The sequence below is a fragment of the Bos grunniens genome, chromosome 23, assembly GCF_055505025.1.
Source record: "Bos grunniens cultivar Pamir isolate PY7600 chromosome 23, Bosgru_T2T1.0, whole genome shotgun sequence".
In the NCBI taxonomy this organism is placed as follows: Eukaryota; Metazoa; Chordata; class Mammalia; order Artiodactyla; family Bovidae; genus Bos; species Bos grunniens.
In genome coordinates this window covers 18139528-18151983 of record NC_141187.1, presented here as the reverse complement: position 1 = coordinate 18151983, position 12456 = coordinate 18139528, and the positions used below count along the sequence as shown (strand labels likewise).

At 56.3% G+C, this 12456-nt stretch overlaps 1 protein-coding gene across 4 annotated transcripts in view; it reads right to left on the bottom strand.

The window, feature by feature from the left end:
- TTBK1 (tau tubulin kinase 1) overlaps positions 1-12456 on the bottom strand; it is a 41818-nt gene that overhangs the window by 11109 nt on the left and 18253 nt on the right. The window contains exon 14 of one of the 4 annotated variants that reach the window (XM_086371749.1): positions 6847-7116. The exons of 2 other annotated variants lie outside the window; for them this stretch is intronic. In XM_086371749.1, coding sequence (XP_086227875.1) covers positions 6847-7116 — 270 coding nt within the window. Of the gene's footprint in view, positions 1-6784; positions 7117-12456 lie in introns of those variants that run through there. One more of the 4 variants, XM_086371748.1, reaches the window with a different exon arrangement.

The window sequence follows — 12456 nt, the reverse complement described above, 5'->3', positions numbered from 1 at the left end:
GGAGAGAGAGAAAGGAAAAAAAAAAAAGCGTCCCATCTTCGCGCGTGTGTGGTTTTGAAGTTTTTCGTGCATGCTTATGGCTGGCCAGGGTCGGGAAATAGTGCAAGCTTATAGTACAGTATTATTGCAGTACAAAATGGGGGGCGGGGAGTTATGATGGGATGGGGAGGCCCAGGAATAAACAGGCTGGGATTCGGGACCTCCAGGAGGATCCTCTCGCCAACCCGCTTCCCATCCCTGCCTCCCAACGCCGGGAGGGGGCTCCTCGGGCCCCTGGAGGGAAAAGGCTGCGCTGGGCCCTCGGCGAGCCTCCCCCATCCCACCAGACAAACCTCCCAGCGGGGCAGGGGCCAGCCCTCTCCTCATTCAATACTGATGGCCACAAGGGCCCAGAACCCCACTCCTCTCCCACCGAAGCCCCTCCAAGTGGCTGGGGGTGGGGGTGGGGAAGGAGTCGACGGAGCAAGTGCAAAGGAAGCAGATGTTGGTCCCTGAGTTTTATTTGCGGGGATGGGGAGAGAGAAGAGCTGGAAGTGGGGGCATGTTTGGGGACCCCCAGGGCCCTCTGTGGTGTAAGTTGGGTGGGGCAGGAGACACGGAGGCTGGGGCTGGGGCCAAAAGGGGGGGGGGTGTTGGGTGGCTCTGAGAGACCTAGGCTCAAAGCTTGGCTCCCCCTCAACTCTGGGCTCTTTGGCATCCAATTGCAAGGCCAATTTATTTGGGGCAGGGAGGGGTAGGGGCAGCCCTGTAGGCGGTGAGGTAACAGGAATCCGGTGTGGGCGACCCGGGCTTTTGAAGCCCGGAATTGGCCAGCTCCCTCTCCCAGCCCTAGTCAGCACCCTGCCCTGGAGCACGGAAGGGCGAGCCTTCACACCCGTCCCGCTCCACCCCGGGCCGGGGACCCGGCGGCCCAGAGCCGGCGGAGGGGAGCCAACTCAACCTTAGCGCGCGGCGGGGCGGGAGGCGGCGGGCGGCTGTGGGGCGAGAACCCGGGAAGGACTTTAGCAGCAGGCAGCTCGGCGGGGAGGGGAAGCAGAGGCTGACGCCCGGGGGCGCCCGGGAGGATTACTCTGGCGACGTGAGCGGCGTGGCTCGAGCTGGGGGACTCGGAGGCCGGGCGGTCGCCTGGTCACGCCGCGTAGCAGCTAGTTAAAAAGACTGGAACGTACATTCGTGGTGCAACGGCCGCGGGGGCGGGGACAAAAGGGAATGTAGGGGATGGGGGTCCCAATACAGTGATAAACCTGCCAGAGGGGCCCGGAAACACGATCCTCGCGCTCTCCCGGGCCGGGCCGCTAGTCTGCTGTCCGGAGAGTGCATGAAGTGTGCGCGCAGCTACTTCATGTGTAGGGGGTGTGTGTGTGTAGGGGGTGTGTGTGTGTAGCAGAGAGAGAGCCTGTTAGTCGTGGCAAGGTGAACCCCAGACCCCGCACCCTGACAGCCTGTGCGGGTAAAAGGGAGAGTAGGTGGTGGGACGCACGGCGGAACCAAGTGGAAGCGGAGGTCTCGGAAGGTTTCCATAGTCCTTTGGGCTTCACTGACCCTCCTCCCCACGGCTTCTCAACTCTTCCCTTGAGGGCTGGGGTCGCCGTTCAGGCCCAGGGGCTCCCTAAACTGGGAAGCCCACTGGGTGGTGTGGGAAACCATTGGGGATGTTTGAGGGTTGTTGTCCTCAGTCTAGGAGCCTCTCCCTTAGGGAGAAGGATGCTTTAAAATTTTCAGAGGCTGACCCCACCAGTCCTGGGGGCACCTCTGTCCCTAATAGGAATAATGCAAACTTTGGGGACATGCCCCCCAACTTAAGGAGAGTGATCTGCCACGCTCCTTGTTACCAAGGACTGCCCATGGGGGTGGGCTGATTCCTGCCCTATGGGGTGGAATCCAGTGGAATTTGGGAGTTGGGTGGGGTGGTGTTCAGGCTTTCCTTAGAGGTCTATGCCTCCATCCTCAGGTACCAAATCAACCCGAGCAGGGGATATCGCATTCTCTATGCTTCCATAGCCAGTGACCCCCAGAGCCTACCTATGCATGGTCCTCTCTGATCACCCAATTAGACACACTGCCACGGCTCCTCTGCTCACCCAGTGGCCCAGACCTCCCAACCACTGCCTGGGAAGACAGCACCACCCCTCCCCAGAAAAGGGGACCTAAAGAGGGCAGAGGAGAAATAGCAAAGGAGGGTCCTGGGACTCCCCACAAAGAGGAACACAGGTTTTCCTGGGATTGAAGGGACCTGCCCCTCCTGGCTGGGGGAGCAAGGGTTAATGTACCAGCATGGCTCAGAGATTCCACCATTTCCTCCTTATGCTGGGCAGGGCCATTCCTTTTTTCCCCACAACTGGAATTGCAAAGGAGATGGCTGGGATTGGGATGCTAGAGGTTGTGGTGAGTATTGACTGGTTATTGCTGTGACCCAAGCTGCCTTAAGTGGGTGGGGGTGTCTATTCATTACCGGGAATTTACTAGTGCATTTTTCCAGTGACAGGATCCTAGGATCCTGTCTTACAGAGAAAATACTGGTCCTTTGAGGAGGACCCCACTTAACATGAACAAACCCACTGGCCCACACACACACTTAGGCATACACACCAAGAGCTCACTGACATGTACACACAGCACACACCACACATCCCCACTGGTCGTGAGCTGCCTGTTCTTAAGAAGGCCACCCAGTTTGTGTTCCTGGGGAAGAACACTGTCCCCATTTGAATGCTTACAGTTTTGGATAGACGGGGGTAGGGGGATCCTCAGGCTCAGAGAGTTTGCTCAGAGAGGTTGCAAACTGAGTTCAGGGTCTCTGCTTGTAAACCAATTTTGTTTAGTTCACACAGTGGTTTTTCTTTAAAAAGTTGTTTTTTAAAAAATTAGATGCCAATATTTAAAAATAGATTTCACATTAAAGGTGGAAGATACTGGCAACAGTTGGTTGAGCTGAGGATGGTGGGGGTCCCTTTGTTTACCACAGTCTCCACAAGTGCCCTCTCCCTGACACTGCTTGGCTCCTATTGACGTGAGTTGAGATGAGTTGGTGACACTCATCTCAAATCTCCATGGTCAGTGGTATGGATGCCAGTATCTGCCCTGCCTGTGAGCCTGACCCTAGGGATCCCACCGATGCCACTGAGGACAGGGTTTTAAGCACCTGCTTTCTCACTGGAACTCTTACTCCACCCACCTAATCCCCAGAGCTGCTATGGGCATGCTTGGGGCCATGTGGGACTGAGAGGTTGGGGGGTCTCTGGAGAGACAGGGTCCAGCCATTTCAACCAACCCCAGAACTCTGGAGTGACCACCCATCCACCCCCAACTCCATCCCATGCCCAGTGGGATGGAGAAGGAAGGAGAGTCTGATTCATAGATAACTTCCTTCTTCCTCAATAGAGCAAGGAGGGGCCAACCAGTAAGGACAGTAAATAATAAACAGACCATAACACAGACTGAAACACTTTAAAACTCCTATCAAACAAGTCCTCAGTTATTCGGCATTGGCGGGGGGTTTTAATATGCTTTTGTAAATTAGATATTCTGATTAATCCATTTAATGCAGATAATACTGGGATCTACTTCCTAGGCTATTAGGATTAAATGAGTTATTTTTGTAAAGTGCTTAGATCACTGCCTGGCACATGATAAGCTCTATGTGCCAGTGACTGTTAAATAAAATAAATTAATTAATAATTGGAAGCCACCACTACATGCAGGGTGTGGCTTTAAAGTACAAAAATAGCATCTTCTAATACATAAAGAGTGCTGTTCCTTTTCAAAGCTGACCTCAGGGAGGCTATGCGTTTGCCCCAGGCAGGATATCTTTTCTTGAAACGCTCTGGCATCTTCCTTGGGAAACCCTTAAGAAAAAAGCTTGACAACACTCTGGGCTCACAGCTTCCCTGCCCAGCCCAGGACCCAGAGACAAGCAACTGGATTCCAAACCACATGGGGGTCTGCTGAGCTTCACATGAACTTACTTCAGCACACGTGGCTTCAAATAGCCTTAGATGTTCCAAAAGTCAGAGCTACCCTCAAAAGGTAATAATATCAAGACCACTTCCTGGTCTTAAGACCACTTCTGGTTAGCTCAGAGCTTTATGGCTTATAAGACAGTTTCTCCTCCACTACGGAGGGCATATAAAAAGATGTCCCGCAGAGGACAAAATGTTTTGAGTCATGATCTTTAAAGGACACACTCTTTCCCACAATAGTCAGTTCTGGGGTGTGTGTGTTTGAAAAATTCAGCTACTTTGGGAATGCTAAACAGGATTCCCCACCTCCAAAACCTTTGGAAACACTGAAGAAGTGAAAGTGAAAGTCGCTCAGTTGTGTCCGACTCTTTGTGCCCCCATGGACTGTACAGTCCATGGAATTCTCCAAGCCAGAATACTGGAGTGGGTAGCCTTTCCCTTCGCCAGGGGATCTTCCCAACCCAGGGATTGAACCCAGGTCTCCTGCATTGCAGGCGGATTCTTTACCAGCTGAGCCACCAGGGAAGCCCTAATACATGTCTGATGCTAAATCAAGGCTGAAGCTAGTGCCGTCATCTTTGATAGGTCACAAGGCACTTTGGGATCTTAGAGTACCGCAGGGCTCTGGTCATGGTGTGGGAGCTGTGCTCAGGGTCAGGTAGTAGAACCCTCTGGAAGGAAATGCCGGATAACAGAGGGCTTGGTTTCATCTCATCCCAGACAGCGGGGGCCCTGCCCCCAACTGCTGCTGATTGTGGAGTGGCTGGTGGACAGACTCCCCTTCATTTCAGCCCCTGCTGCTTGCCGCCCGCAAGAGAGCATGGAAAGAGGGCCAGAGGAGAGCGAGGAGGGAGGCAGGCAGTGCCAGAAGGCTGGGAGTAGGGCTACTGGCCATCCCACCCCCCAACTTTGTGCTTTGATTTTTCTCTTTTCTTGAAGGGTCTACCCTGACCCCTCCTCTGCCTTCTGCCATCACAGGGCGCAGAGCCACCCAAAACAGCCCAGAGGGCAACAGAGTCTTGGACCTGAGGAGGTTCAAAAATGAGCAGTCAGGATGGCGGTGGGTCCCAGTTTGGCTTCCATTCCCAAACGGGGAGGGTGCTCGTGGCCCAGCTACCCTTAAGCTATCCTTTTGGAGAAAGGAGTGAGGTGGGTATGGGCTTGGCTCACATGGGTGAGCCACCTATGATAACAGTTTGGCTCAGGGCACTGTTCACTGACTGTGGCACCCTTAGGTTGAGGCAGGGGCCCTGAGGCCTCTGCTGGAATCAGAGACAGGAGATGAAGGGAGATGAGTTGGGAGGAAAGCAGACATCAAGTGAACAAGGAAGGAGAAACAGGAGCCAGGATGATAGTAGGTACATAGGGAACTACCAAGGATTACACAAACATCTTTCTGATTCCCTAAGAGACACACACACACTCACACTCATACACACCCACCTGCACAGAACTGCAGCACTGGGCAACTTCATTGGGTGCCATTCACATCAGGGGCTATGAAACTGGCACTCCCTAGAATTGTGCAGTGCACAGCCTGAGCATCTATCCATGGCAACCCTGCCACATGCACACATTCTCATACATAACCACACTCATGCTCATAAGTGTACCAGCACAAAGCACACACACAGAGGCAACCTTACTGCAATAAACACTTTGCAGGCCTTCAGGCCTCCTCCTCTCCTTCCCTTCCTGTACTGGCCCTGCCCTTCCTAGAGCCATCTTCACCACTGCCCCACTCCCCAGGGGAACAGAGGTGCTGGATGACATGAGCCGGAGTGAAGACAGAGGACCTTGGGGTCCCTGCAGTGACAGGCTGGGTGCTGAGAAACAGGCAGAAAGCGCAATCTGGCATCCTGATCCCCCTCCCATCTCCTGATCCCCCTCTGATCAGCCTACCCAGTGTTCAGTCTTCACCAAAGCCCCTAGGGACCAAAAAGCTTGGCTGAGCACCCACTGGAAGGAGTCACCCTCTAAGAGGGGCGTTGGTGGGACTGCTGCTGTCTGGAATTTGTTCTGAGCTCACAGTTCTCACATCCTTAACAACCACCCTCTCTGCCACTACTACTAGGCAGGGCCCATCACCCCGAGGCCCCAGCTTGCTTTGAGGGGCAGACCCCAGACCCCTCCCTGTGCGTCCCTCCCCAGCTCCTAAGGAGCTGGGCCAGGCAACATATGCCCCAGGGGAGGGGCAGCCTACAGTGGGCTGAGCTCCAGGACTCCTGGGTTGAGATGCAGGAGGGCAGGGCATTGTCCTCCGTGACCGTGGCCTGGGAAGGGCTCACTGAGTCACAGGGCCACTTCCTCCCACGTCACTGAGTACAGAGGCACTTTCCCACCAAACCCCAAAGCTGGCTGGCCATACACTGGGCCACACACCTCGCCCTGCCCAGAGAGACAGACACACAGCGCACCAAAAGGGACCGTCTCCCGGCATCCCCTCCCCAAGGGTGGACCATGCCCAGCCATGCCAAGAGATCACAGATTAAACAGAATAAGCGCCCTCCCAGACTGACTCTGACCCAGCACGCCTCTCCCTGACACCTTAGTTTCCACCGGACTCTGGACCCACTGGTGGCTCCAGCCCAGAGCCCCTGTCCTGTCCCAGAAACTGCACCAACAGCCCCACCCCTCCCTGCACCATTTGGCTGGCACCAAGCAGAGGGAGTCGATGGAGGGGGTGAGGGGTGGGGGGTTACAGTACCTTGGGCCAACGTTATAGGGGCTGTATTGCATGACAGGGAGGGTCGGGGTGTGTGAGTGTGTGATTATTGCGTCCTGGGAAGGAACCACGTCTCTGCCTGCTCCCCACCGCCCCCCCCACCTGCCCCCTCCAGGAGGGGGGGGGCCCAGCCTAGGTCTTGTGGGTGAAGCGGGCCCACACCTGCTGCAGCTGTGACCGCGAGATGCGGAGCACCGAGGGCACGAGTCTGTGGTTGCCGGCGGCCAGGGGCGCGTGGCGCCGGTGGGGCGCCCGCACGGGGCTGCTCTCCGCCGAGCGGCTGCGCTGAATGAGGGAACCGGAGGAGCTGCCGCCGCCGGGGTGAGGGTAATGCTCGGTCTCCAGCGTGGAGGAGGAGAACACGGAGGACGCCAGTCGTCGCAGGGGGCTGTACCGCGGGAGGGAGTGCCCCGAGAGTCTGTCCTCCTCCAACTGAAAGAGACCAAAAGAGTGGAGGGAAAAGAGGTGTCAGGCACAGACTCGATCGACAGCTCCGTCTCGGGGGCCACCCACCGCTGACAGCCCCTGCGGCGCCGGCGTCGCGGGCAGGTGGGCAGGGTCCGGACCCTCACGTTCTGCCTCACCACCTAGGCTCCGGCCTCCAACGCCCTTCCCCCGCCTCCTCCTCACACCATGGTCTCCTCCCGGAGACCTTGCTCACTCACCTTCTTCAGGAAGCCTTCCTGGCTTAGCTCTATATAGTTTGGAGTTCCCTCTGGGCTGGGGAAATCCTGCCCCCTCCCCCTGGAAAGACCGTTCTAAAATGTATCGGCATTTGTGCACCATCTGTCTCCCCAGCTGGACTCTGCGCCCTTCATGAGGTCGAGAGAACACCAGCTAAGTGCCCTCTGCGATGACAGCCCTGCCCCCATGCTCAGAGTCTCAGTGAGGAGGTGGCAGAAGGGAAGGACTCTGAAGTCCAACTACATGTTTGAATTCCAACTCCACCACTTAATACCTGGGTGACCTCAAGCAAGTTACTTTACTTCATGCCTCAGCTTTCTCATCTGTAAAATGGGAGTAACTACGGTTTCCTAAGACTCTTCTTATGAGGATTAGGTGTTATAATATGCAAAGCCCTTAGAATGGTACTGGCCATGGTGTAAATGCTGTGTCATGTGAGCTGTTTATCACTCTCAAGAATGAAGAAAGAGTTTAGAGGATTGGGGGGTGGAGGAGCCAGTTGAAGTCATTTCTCCCAGGCAGCTTTTCCCTGTCTAAAGTTGAGAGACACGGCAGGGCTTGGCCACCTCACCTGGCCACCCCATGCCCCGCTGCTCTCATGCCCTCAGAGGGAAAAGAGAAAATGGGCTCTGTGTCCCAGGCATGTGGGGACAGGAACAATGACTTGCTGTCATCTGACCTTGCCCATCCTGACCCCAAGCTCTTCCTGGGACCGAGGCCAGTTTACAAAGCTTTAGGTGGCGCAGTGAGGACTGGCTGGGCCAGCTGCTAAAGGGCTGAGGAGGAGGGCGCCCCGTGGCCACTGAGTGGGGGTATCCAGGGGCCTGGCGTGGAAAGGGGGAGAAAGGATATGCTGTGGGTCGCCTTACACTCACTGGCCTCACCATGGTTTCCCCTCCTGCTTCTTTGTGGCCAAGTCTAGTATCCTTCTGAGCTAGTCCTGTCTGCACTGAGGGTTACGTGTCCATCGGCCCACGTGGCCATACCAAGGGCCAGCGGCACCCACCATTGTTCACACCCTTCTCAAAGCACATGTTGGCGGCTCCAGTTCAGCACCTCAGGCAGAGTTTGGTCAGCTGCCAAAGGGACTTAGTTCCAGCATGTCCTGCCCTTTCAGGCCAGGCACCACTTGTGGCCACCTCCCTGTCCTCCATGCCCAGCTGAAGTGTCACACCTGTGAAGCCACCCCAGCTTTCCTGGCAGGCTGGCTCCATTCCGAGCAGACAAGAGTCTGCCGTTATGTCCCTGTGGCCCCTTGAGTGTAAACACCGTCTCCACCTTTGCATCCTCGCCCTACCCCCTTGCCTGTGAGCCTGATTCATCTTTGTCCGCCAGCCTCTTGCACACGTGGCAGGGAAATGCTCTAGGGGCTGCCAAACAAATGTCCATGTCCTCAGGAAATGTTGACCCGCTGGGTTATCAGCCAGAGACAACTGGTGAAGGAGGGTAAACATCCCTCCCCTAGACCCCACACTCTGTCCACTGCCCTCCCCTCTGGCCTAGCTTTCCCGGCCACTTCTGATTTGCACGGTGAATTCCAGAGAGGAGAAATGAAGGTGTGTGTAAGAAAAAAAACATTCAAGGGTCATGGTACGCACACCAAAGAACAACAGATGCTCTAAGACTGCCTGGTTCCACACTATCCTTGTCCTTACTCCCCATGGAGACGTGCAAGTGTCCCTATCTTTAAAGCTTGCTTTTAGGAGGAAGTTCACACATCAGACCCCGAGCAGACGGAGCTGGGACTCGGAGGGGCTTCCTTGCACAAAGGTTGTAGGGTGGGGTCCCTGCAGGGACTTGCTGCCTGCCCTGAGCCACTTAATCTAGTTGTGTTACAGGATGCAGGGAGGTCCACAAACTGTGATTCCAGGTGCAGTCAGGTGTGGAGACCTCACCCAGGCTCAAGACTCTCTCCAGACCAAAAGAAGGAAAAAAATATGCCAGTCCACCCCTCCCTCTTCCCCTGCCCTCGGCGAAGGAAGGGCTAGGCTTCACTCTGCTGCACTGAAACCCTGGAAAACACATGTCCTGCCCCACGTGCTCACACCCAGACACACACAGAGATACCGACATGCCCACAGGCACACCTGCTGCCATGGCCCAGCCAGCAGGCACACACGTGTGCACACGCAACACAAACAGACACCCACACACCACAAAGGCTCTTTTTGACCCTGCACAAACCATCTGCTGTCTCTGGTCTGTTTGTTCTCTCTTTCTCTTTCTTTTTTTGTCCCGTGGCTTGTGGGTTCTTAGTTCCCCAATCAGAGACAGTGCCCCCTGAAGTGGGAGCACAGAGTCTTAACCACTAGACCACCTGGGAAGTCCCAGATTCAGCCTTGTTTTTTTTTTTTTTTTGTCTGCACTGCATGGCTTGTGGGATCTTAGTTCCCCGACCAGGGATCGAACTTGCATCCTTGGCAGTGAACATGCCTAACCACTGGACCGCCAGGGAAGCCCCTGATCCTCTCTTAAACACACAGCCCTCAGACTGTGTGGCTCCGAGCACAGCCCTGGAGCCAGCTGGCTGGATTCAAATCCCACTTCTACCCCTTAGCAGCTGGTGACCCAGGGCTACACACTTAGCTCCTCTGAGCCTCAGCTTCCTCACCCTGTAAGCAGGGGTGGCCTCTGCACTGTGTCGCTGTGAGGGTTACGTGGGAAGAATAGAGAAGCTCAGGTAAGCAGCGCTGCTCTTTATTCTCATTAGAACCATCACTGTAGCGACTACCCCGCCAGTGGGGACACTGTAGATGTCCGGGGTTCTCCACACACCACATGCTGTACACACTCTGAAAGTGCACCCACATGTGTGTGCGCGGACACATGGACACACCCACACACCATTGCACACTCTTGGGTAAGCTGACACAGAAGAGCACACACGCGGCTGTAGAATGCTGCCCAAGCTCACTTCTGTGCACTGTGGGGAAACCAAGGCCTGCACAACCTAACACCCCGGCCAGACTCACATGACCCCATTGCTCGCTGAGACGGGCAGTACCCATCCTTGTCATCAGCAGGACCTGAGCCCAAGACTGACCGTACAGCAGGCCTGTGTCTGCTCCTCCAAATCTCACCCCCTTGGCTGGAATTCCCCAAAGTGAGGCTGACTCCCAGGACCAGGGGGGTATCTGAAGGTGAGAAAAGCCTCGCAGATGGCTCAGCTGCACAACTCTGAGACTAGAGTAGTGCACCAGGAAGAGACTAGAAGGGCCCAGGTCCTGTACTCGGCCTCCTGACTTTAATTCTGGGCTTTCTGTCCACCCCACATGCACCACCACCATCTGTCTCCCTTCCTAGACCCTGCACCTCCTGAGGGCCCAGCCTGTTGTGTGTCTGATCTCTGATGCCTCTGGTCTCTGACACAGAGGCGCAGTAGGTGTGGAATGATGAGGTGATGAATGAATGAGAGGGGATCAAGGGAGCCCAGACGGATTCTGCTCCACCTCCTGCTTACCCAGTGCTGGTTCTGATGGGAACAGAGCCCGGGTCAGCAACATAGCCATGCTGCCCAAGCCCTGCCCTGGCTGAGCCTCCAACTCAGGCTGGCTAGGACCTCTCAGGGTGGGGGCTCATGGTCCCCATTTTTTGAGCCTCCAGTTTTCCAGTGCCCAGGACAAGGCCAGGATGTACAGTCTCAGGATCTCAGGTTAGAAACTGTCTCTTCTACACACCGGGATGGGGCCTGAAGACAGTCCTGTCTGGAGCCGCCTCCTCCGGGGCACCGGGGTCTCCTGGCCAGGCCTCCCGACCTGAGCACTCAGTGGAACCGGCCCTGCACCCGGCATCTCCCAGAGTCTCCCGTGTGCAGGCCCCCACACGGGACAGTCGAGGGGAACGCACGTGGGCCCTGAGCTCTCTAGCATCACTTCCTTGGCTCTCCCCAGTCCTCTGAGGGGACATGGACCCCAGTCAGCACCCAGGGTGAGTGGTGGAGCCACTTCCTGGGTCAGAAGTCAGTCTCTGCACCACACAGGGAAACCCAAGCAGGCCAGGGACCTTCTGCCTGTTCGGACACCCCATATTTGCCAAAAAAAAAAACCCCAGAATACCATGAGACGGGCTGCAGCCCCTCACCCCAGCATTTATGATGCAGCCACCACCAGGCCTCTCTGTGCCCATCCTGTCTCGTCCCTTAGGCCTCCCACACGAGAAGGCACCACGGCAACCTGACCGGGTCCTCCCAGGGCTGCCAACATGCCGGCCCCTGTGTCCGGTTTACGGTCCCCCCCCTGCCCTGGCTCCTTCCCTCCCCATCACTGTCCAACATCCTGGCTCTCAGAGCTCACCCTCGGCACAGTGCCTGCTCTGACCCAGCACACCCCCCGCTGCCCTCGCCCCTCTTCAGCAAGCTCCTTCTCGACTCAGGGAGCCCTCTTCCTGAGTGTTCTCGCCCCTTCGTCTCACTCTTTTTCAAGGTGTGAATCCCAGCTCTGCCTTCACCCTGGGCTCTCCCCACTCCACATAGTCCTCTTTTGAGTGACACCACCCACTCCTGTGGACTACGAGATCCCCAGATTCATATCTCTCACTGAGATCTCTCTCCTGAACCCCAGTGCCTCCACAGTGGACATCCCCCAGGTACCATGAGGTCATTGTGTCCAAATCTGAGTTGATGCTCCCTTTGAAACCATTCAGCGACAGCTCCGCTGCCCACCCAGAATGCCCGGTGTCAGCAGCGACTCCCTTGGTCCTCTCCCCAACACCCCCAGACTCCATCCACCCTGCCCCACATCCAGAGTCCCCTCCCTGCTCCACGCCCCCAGGGCGCTCTCCTGCTGGCGTATGCCCTGTGGCCTTCCTACTGATAGGTTTGTGCCCCTTCAATCCATTTTCCACACAGTAGCCAGAGGGACCCTTCAAAAGTATCAATGGCATCATGTCGCACCCCTGCTTAAAAGCCTGCCACGCCGTGCCGTGCTAAGTCGCTTCCACTGTGTTCAACTCTGTGCGACGCCATGAACTGCAGCCTGCCAGGCTCCTCTGTCCTCTCAGTGGCTCACCAAGCCTTCAGAATCCAGCACCAAGGCCAAGGCCCTCCTGGACGGGGCCCCGGGACTCAGCTCGCAGCCTCGTCTGCTGCAA